General features: G+C 34.9%; 1 protein-coding gene across 1 annotated transcript; it reads left to right on the top strand.

The window, feature by feature from the left end:
- Positions 1 to 572: 572 nt before the first annotated feature.
- LOC139901109 (uncharacterized) lies at positions 573 to 1,634 on the top strand. The gene has a single exon (XM_071883847.1). The coding sequence runs from the start codon at positions 573 to 575 to the stop codon at positions 1,632 to 1,634; it is 1,062 nt and encodes a 353-aa protein (XP_071739948.1).
- Positions 1,635 to 9,087: the final 7,453 nt, after the last annotated feature.

Below are 9,087 nucleotides of genomic sequence, written 5' to 3' on the forward strand. Positions count from 1 at the left end.
AGAAGTATTATTGTAAACTATTATATTACGGTGATTGTCTATATGTAGAAATCATCAGATGTCGAAAACCTTTGATTTAAATATTCATTTATGGTGTGCCTTTTCAAAAGAATGCAATGTTTACAAAACGTATCATATAAAGGTCAAATACCTCGCAATGAAATCGATGAATAACGTGTTCATCCAAGTGGATTTGGAGCGACCGTCACAAAGATTCTATCATTAAATATAAGGGGATTAGGGTTAAATGATAAAAATAAGATGAACTGGTTCAAAAACATATGTTTTCAACAGAAACCTAATGTAATAGTACTTCAAGAAACAAAAGCTAACACTATTTCAGAACAGTGGGTTGAGAAAATATGGGGAAACTATGATTATAAATATGCATTCAAAAAATCAAAGGGTAATTCGGGTGGGATACTTACGGTTTGGGACCCAAACCTCTTTATTGCTAACTGTGTTGTTGAAAGAGATTCCTTTATTTCGATAAAAGGAAATTGGAAAGATGCAGGTAAAGAACTTGTGCTTGTTAATACCTATGGACCCAGACTGACTCAGGTTAAAAGAAAATGTGGGCTGACCTCTCTGACATCTTGATGTATGACGGTGTAATGTGGGCAATTTTTGGGGATTTTAACGAGGTGAGGTTTATCGATGAAAGGAAAAACACGGATTTTTGTGAAAGAAGAGCTAAAGCTTTCAATGATTTCATCAAAGTCAACTCATTGCTTGATCTACCGTTAGGAGGGAGAATTTATACTCGGATCAGCGATAACGGGAAAAAATTCTGTAAGCTCGATAGATTCTTAATATCGGAAAGTTTTCTTCAGCAATGGCCTAACATCAATGTAATGGTAATAGACAAAAAACATTCCGATCACTGCCCTATTATACTCAAAGATGGCAACTTAGATTTTGGCCTGAAACCTGTTAAAGTCTTCGATGAGTGGTTGAAACCTAAGGATGCTGCTGAAGTGATAAAAGCAGCCTGGAAATCCAATGTCAACAGTAACAGGCCGTATTGTATTTTTCGTGATAAGCTCAAGATCGTTAAGCAAAATCTCAGAAAGTGGTTTTCCACTTCTCATGGCAAACTAAAAGTAGAAATAGATGAATTGACTAAGGTTGTAAATGATTGGGAACGAACAGCTGAGACATCAGACCTTAACGACGTGCAATATAATACTTGGATGAAAGATCGAGAATCTCTTTTACAAAAAGAAAAAATCCAAGTGGAAATGCTCAAACAAAAAGCGAGACTTAAATGGGCGTTAGAAGGGGACGAAAACAGCAAGTTCTTTCATTCTTATATCCGTCGCAGGAATCACAAGAACAATATCCATGGTGATAATGCTGCAAGGGTATGGACTACTAACCCTACTAACATTAAATCTGAAGCTTTTAACTTTTTTCAGGGACTTTTCAAGGAAAACAGGACCGAGACTTGGGGGCTTAATAATTGGGATGGGTCGAAACTGGATAACCATATGTCAGAAGCTCTAGAAGAAAGATTCTCCGAATCAGAAATACTAGATGCAATTAAAGGTTGTGGTAAAAATAAAGCCCCGGGTCCTGACGGTTTTAATATCCTTTTTTATATCAAATTTTGGGACATCATCAAGGAGATCTGATAAATGCTATAAACTGGTTTTGGGAGTCGGGCCAAATCTCCAACGGTTGTAACGCATCTTTCATCACGCTCATTCCTAAGGTAAAAGACCCTCTTAACTTTTCTAATTTTCGACCTATAAGTCTCATCTGTAGTTATTATCAAATTCTTTCGAAAATTCTTGCAAATAGAATAAGGAGATTTATCCCGAGATTAATAGGCGACGAGCAAACTGCCTTTATTTCTAATAGATATATTCTTGATGGCATGCTAATTGCTCTTGAAACCATTGATGACCAAAAATCCAGAAAACAAAAAAGTTTTATATTTAAAGTCGATTTTGAAAAAGCCTTCGATTGTCTTAACTGGGACTTTCTTTTGTCTATAATGAAATTCATGGGTTTCGGGGATAAATGGGTTAAGTGGATACACTCTTGTTTAGCTTTGACTTCTATCTCGGTTTTAATTAATGGTTCACCCACCGATCAATTCTTCCTCGAAAGAGGTGTAAGGCAAGGAGATCCTCTCTCCCCTTTCCTTTTCATCATTGCGGGCGAGGGATTATATCACCTTTTAAATATTGCGACTAACAAAAATTTTAAAAACGGTGTCGAGATTGGAAATGATAAAGTCATGGTTTCCCATTTACAATACGCGGACGATACCATAATTTTTGGAAAATGGAATAAGGCTGAAGTTAGAAACACTTTGAAAATTCTTAAATGCTTTGAAGAATTATCGGGTCTTAAAATAAACTTAAGTAAAAGTTGTGTGTATGGAATTGGCACTTCAAATTCGAAACTAAATAATATTGCCACATGGTTCGGTTGTAAAGAAGGAACCTTTCCTTTCTCTTAACTTGGTCTTCCCATCGGTGCCAACTTAAAGCAACATCATAGTTGGTCACCTATCTTCGAAAAATTTAAAAAAAGGTTGTCCGACTGGAAAGCTAAATCTATCTCCTATGGTGGAAGATTAACCCTCATCAAATCGGTCCTAAGTAGCCTCCCGCAATATTACTTCTCTCTTTTCAAAGCCCCGTTAAAGGTAATTAAGGAACTCGAAGGTATGCGTCGTGACTTCTTTTGGGGTGGCTTTGGTGACGAGAGGAAAATGGCTTGGGTAAATTGGAACCAAATTTTATTACCTTACGAATATGGTGGTTTAAATGTTTACTCTTTAAAACTAAAAAACCTTTCTCTGTTAGCAAAATGGTGGTGGAGATTTTTATCTAATGACAACTCTTTTTGGGCTCGGGTTATTAAAAGCATATACGGGCGAAGTGGTGGTTTGGGTTGTATTTCTTCTTTACCGGACTCTAAAATTAAAAAAACTTTCGGGTAGGACATGGTTTAACATCATTAAAATTGATCAAGCCCTAAACAAATTAGGGTGTAATCTTTCTAACGCGTTTGTTAAAGATGTAGGAAATGGCGTCGGCTCAAGCTTTTGGAATGATAAGTGGTGTGGCAATATTCCACTTAGTGAAGCCTACCCAAGACTTTTTAGGCTTGAACTAGACAAGAATGTCTCAATTGCTGATCGTATCAAACGGACAGAGAATTCCATCAACTTTAATTGGGCATGGCTTGTTCAACCCAAGTGGCGTGCCGAGGACGAACTTTTAGCTTTATCAGATACTCTAAAGAACTTTTCCTTCTCAAATTCCACGGACGTGTCTTGGACTTGGAAGCATAGTGTTAATGGAATTTTCTCCACAGCTTCGCTCATGTCCCTTCTGAATTCGCTTGCTGTCCCCCTCTCTGTTTCGATTCCCACTCCACGCAACCCTTTTGTACCCCAAAAAATTGGGATTTTTATATGGAGAGTAATACAAAACAAGCTTCCAGTGAGAATTGAACTCGACAAAAGAGTCATCGATCTTCATTCAACGAGGTGTCCGGTGTGTGACGACGGCTTAGAAACTTTCCATCATACACTTTTATCGTGTAAAAACTCTATCGACATTTGGAATAGAATTTTCAAGTGTTGGAATCTGGACTTCCAAAACTTTTCATGCCTGTCGGATCTCTCTACTTGCTCTAACCCTCATTTAAACTCTAACCTGGGACTATGTTTATGGCAAACCGTTGTTTGGGTCTCGTGCTATTATATTTGGCAAAACCGCAACGATCGTGTTTTCGGGAACAATATCCTTAGTGCCTTAAAGATTGTCTCAGACATTTGATGTGCGTAGAGGTGTATATGAAATAGCTTATATTTTACTAGGAAATACTATTAAAACGATACAATTTTACACAAGTTATATATTTATTTATAAAGTGGATATACCTAAACCTTACTACAACACTTATAGGCAGTGTACCTAATCGTACAGTAGTGTAGTTTTTAGTAAGTCCGGTTCGTTCCACAGGGAGCTAGCCAAGTTTAACGCTATATTTTTAAAACTATATTTCTATATATATAAATATATATATAAGTAGTATTATTATTATAAAAGGGGGGTTTTACCGTTTAATGACCGGTTTGTCGATTTTAAAACTTTAGTCGCAGTTAAAACCTAATGTAAAATATTAAAAATAAAACTTAATTTAAAGCGTGAAGTAAATGACAATAATTAAAGTGCGATAAATTAAAGTGCGATAAATAAAATAAAATTGCGATAATTAAAAAGTACGATAATTAAAAGTGCAACTAAATAAAATGACAGTAAATAAAAGTGCGATGAAATATGAAATAAAGGAATTATGCTTATTTAAACTTCCGTAATCATGATGTTTGACGTGTTGATTTTATTTTATTACTATGGGTTAATTATCCTTTGTCCTGGATTATTCGATATGTCCATCTGGTTTTTGTCCATAACAGTCCATCGGTCATAAATATAAAGTGCGAGTATCCTCGTCAAATTATCCTTATATCCGAAGTCAAATATTCCAACTAATTGGGGACTTAAACTATAATTACGCCAAGTGTCCTTGTACATAATTCACCCCTGTCTTAATGAGTCTATTAACTATTAATCCATTCCCGTGTCCGGTTAAATGAACGATTATTAGTACTTATAAATATCCCGCCCATTATGTCCGATCGAGTGTATATGGTTATTTATAGGTACGTCCAATTGTAAATTTTACGAACTATCATTCAATTAAACAAATATAAAGATCATTAATAGCCTATAGTCTAATTTCCACAAGTGTCGTTCTTTTGTTCAAACCCCAATTATGGTACAAAGCCCAATTACCCCGTCTTTAATATTTAGCCCAACATCACGATTACTTCAATTTAAATAAGCATAATAATAACTTAGCTACGAGACATTAATTTAAAAAGGTTGAACAAAACTTACAATGATTAATAATAGCGTAGCGTTACACGAACAGAATTTCGACTTACACACTTACAACATTCGCTAACATACCCTTATTATTATTAAATTAAAATTAAAATTAAAATTATAAATTATATATATATATATATATATATATATATATATATATATATATATATATATCGTAGAGATAGAGAGGATTAAAAAAGTGTACAACATTCGGCTGAAAACTGTGATCGCATGGAAATTGTGCATGCGATCGATCGTAGAGATGTGGCCAGAGTTTCACTGCCATGCGATCGCATGGAAATTGTGCATCCTGGCCATGCGATCGCATGGAAATTGTGCATCCTGGCCATGCGATCGCATGGAGCAGGAATCCAGCTCACATTTCTTTGTCTCCTAGTTTGCCGACGGTTTATATATATAATATATTATATATAATTTTAAGAATTATTTATATATTATATTATATTTATGTGCATAGTTGACTTGTAATTTTTAGTCCATTGCGTCGAGCGTTGAGAGTTGACTCTGGTCCCGGTTCCAGATTTTTGAACGTCTTTTCGTACAATTTAATATCATATACTTTGTGTTTTGCGGCTCGTACTCTTGTAATTTTGAGACGTTTCTCATCAATAATTTGAACAACTTTGATTGTACTTTGTACTTTCTATCTTTTTGGTCGTTTCCGTCTTCAAATCGTCGAATCTGTCTTTTGTATTCACATTTTATTATTTAAACGAATATCACTTGTAAATAGAACAATTGCAACTAAAAGCTTGTCTTTCTTGAGGGATAATGCTATGAAATATATGTTCATTTTTAGCATTATCAAATATTCCCACACTTGAGAGTTGATTGTCCTCAAGCAATATAGTCTTGAAATAAAAATACTAGAATCACTTCTTTATTCTTCACACTTTGTACATTAGTGATTTCTATACGGCGGTATGAACAATGATAGTAACGTTGTAGTTTACAGTCCCACATGACTATGAAAATTTAGATCCTTTTAGGAAATTGGATCTTTATGAAAACATTTGATCTTTTGAAAATTCAATCTAGCTTTTACCCTAGATAAGTTTTTCGGAATAACCCTTCACCGGTGTTTGCAAATTATTTTTGTGGGTTGTGTGGGTTTCATATTTAAAATTTTTGCTCAAATCTTGTGGTTTTGTATCACCCACTTGCTAACCTTGTATTAGGAAAGCAACACGTCCAGTATACTTGCTCCGTATATTACCTTTAGGTAAACTACCGTCCGGTTTTAAAGGAAAGCGTTGAACAAGCAACTGTTAAGGCAATGTCCCGTGACATGCTTTTGATTATGGTCTATATCGTGTTGGATGCAATTACTATCCTTTGTAGGAGCAATAGTAAAGATCACCCTATAGTTTTTCGGTCTGGCACAAGGTCCTGTCTTTGATCATACTATGCAACCACCGTTCTTACTGTTGACACCTGATTTAGTTCAGGTTACCTAATGAATTCCAGGTGAATTCCTTGGATTTTACGTTCAATGGTAATGAACGCATTGAAAATGGGTTTTCAGAAAACAAATCGGTTTGTAATTTGATCAAAATATTTTCTCGTTCAAACTCAAGTTTAGATATCATCGAATTCCATGAGTTTGAATTCTCAATCTTTAAGGTAACCAAGTGTATAAGTGAATTCTCGTTCTAATACAACTACTGCGTTACTAGTTATTTTTAATGGTAACCAAGTGTATAAGTTAAAATTTTAAAAATCCGAAAGAATTTAACCCCTTCCCACACTTAATATCTTGCAATGCCCTCATTTGCAAGAAATCAGTAACAATTTAAATTATTGAGGGTGATTAGCGTAGAAAAATGATTAAATTTTACCAAAGTTTTCAAACATATTGGCGTTTGTTTGCTGAATGATAAATGGTGCACATCATTTGTTCATTCTGTCTTGTTGTTACATCACATTTGTTTTTCGTTTTGTCGTCAAAATTAGTAGCTTTTACTGAACTTAATGTCAGTCTTTGAAAATGTCCTGTTTTACCCTGTTGTGTACATAAGATAAACTACAAACATACATAATATTTTTTTTATTATTATTTTTTTTATAAAATCTTTATTTATTAAAACAATTTAAATGAATAATTTTTTAAAATTTTGTTTCCTTTTACTTTAGGTAGTTTCGGTATGTTTACCTAGTCCGGCCCTCGACAAAATTTAATTTTTTTCGTTTTTAAAGCGATTGTTTTACCTGAATTCCGCGCTGATTTTCTTTTTTTGCTCACCATTTTTACTCCCAGATTATTTACTGCGGGAGCCTTTCGCTCAACCGCGTTTGACGCATTCGAGGTGTTAGCTCCTGTAGGCATTATAATCGTATTCGCGGTGTTTTGTGCAATTAAATGGTCCAGTTTGCCTTGCTCGTACGCTTCTGCGATGAATTCCGCCAAATCTCTACAACGATTGGTGTCATGACCGTAATCGTCATGGAAAACACAAAATTTTGATCTATCGCGCCTGCTATTTTCTCCCAAAGGCTGCGGATTAGGAAAAGACTTAGCAACTCTTTCTTGCAACAAAATTTCCTTGGGCGTTTTTGTTAGCGTCTGAATGATGTTGAATGATTCATTGCTCCACTTTCGCGTAGAATAGCGATCACGGCGTCCATATCCATGGTTATCATTTTGGCTTTGAAACCTGTCATTTCGCGGGTATCCACCGCCGCCATTTCTTCGCGAAAAACCTGATCCGCGGTAATTATCACTGTTACCATCGCGAAAAGAGTCATTATCATCTCGCCAACTTTTGTCTCTACCCCACCCACACGCAGGGGTTATAGTGCTATCCTCTCCACCACGGAGGTAATCATATGTTTTCTGTTGAACTTTAGCAAAAGTGTGCGGGACATCTCTTCGCAGCCTCCGCACTAGAGTTGGATGTCTCTGCGGATTAATAGCATGCAAAAATCCAGAGATTTTTTGATCTTCATACAGGCTTGGAATCTTTTGACATTCGTAGATGTACCGCGTAAGTAATGCGTGAAGGATTTTCTTGTGCCCGAGAGACATAATAAATTAATGTGGCTTACATGTTGTGATCCAAGTCGGGTCATACCCAATAACAAGCTATCAACACTTTATGTATTTGTTTTGACAATCGGATCATTAAAGCAAATACACGACACTTGAATTTTAGAAATTGGTTTTCTAAAATAAATGCTAGATATAATTATTTGGATAATTATAAGTTACTACATGTTGTATATTATTTATATAGGTTATAAATAATATAAAGTGTATGTAACATATGTGTGTTGCATTTTATTTTATAAAAGGCTTATAAAATAAAATACTTACAACTAAATGCATGTATGTTTTATAAATATGTAATAAAATATAAAATAAATGGAAGGGGTGGGGGGGCCATTTTTTTGAAGGCTCCTAGGTGCCAACCACCCTTCCTTGATTACTCCATATAATTATGACTAATACACATGCATTGGTGCAACTTTTAACACACTCTTTGACTCTAGCATTTTGAAAATAATACTTGCAATTTCCTCTCCTTTCTTCAAGGGATTCTTGGTTGATTTTTGCAAGTAATTAAGTGTCTAAAATCCTAACCAAGTCTTGGGTGTTGATTATTGCTTGTGGGTATCAAAGATTTGAGGCTTCAAGTTAGAAGTTTTCTTCATCTACATCATCTTCTTCATCCTAGTTCTTCACCTCCATTTTGGAGTAGGTATAAACATCTAACTAGCTCTATTTACATTTAAGTGTATTTTCAAGACTAGATCTTTAATGGATTTCAAATTTAAAGGGTTAAACTTTACATGCATAAACTTGAAATTGCTTCCGCTTTATATATACATATACACACGAATTTATATGTAACAAAATGGGTTTGTGACTTTGTTTATGTATTGAAATCCATCAATGGTATCTAGAGCCAAAGTCTTGTTAATATGCTTCTTGTTTTTGGCTAGTAAACTCACTTTCTTTACAATCTACCAACATGCATGAAAGTAGAATGTAAAAAATATTGAGTTTTGGTGGGTGTATGGTGATGGCCGAAATATTTGGTCCCAAAAATGGGTTTGGGATTTCAAGTTTTGGCCATGTTTGATGTTATGTTGTTGTTCACAATCGAGCCTAGGCCATGTGTTTGTTTGGTTGATTGATTTGGTGATTATT

This window comes from Rutidosis leptorrhynchoides, chromosome 3 (assembly GCF_046630445.1).
Source record: "Rutidosis leptorrhynchoides isolate AG116_Rl617_1_P2 chromosome 3, CSIRO_AGI_Rlap_v1, whole genome shotgun sequence".
NCBI lineage: Eukaryota > Viridiplantae > Streptophyta > Magnoliopsida > Asterales > Asteraceae > Rutidosis > Rutidosis leptorrhynchoides.

Bases quoted from the DNA above. Each gene is read 5' to 3' on its own strand.
- LOC139901109 (XM_071883847.1), top strand. From the start codon at position 573: ATGTGGGCTGACCTCTCTGACATCTTGATGTATGACGGTGTAATGTGG.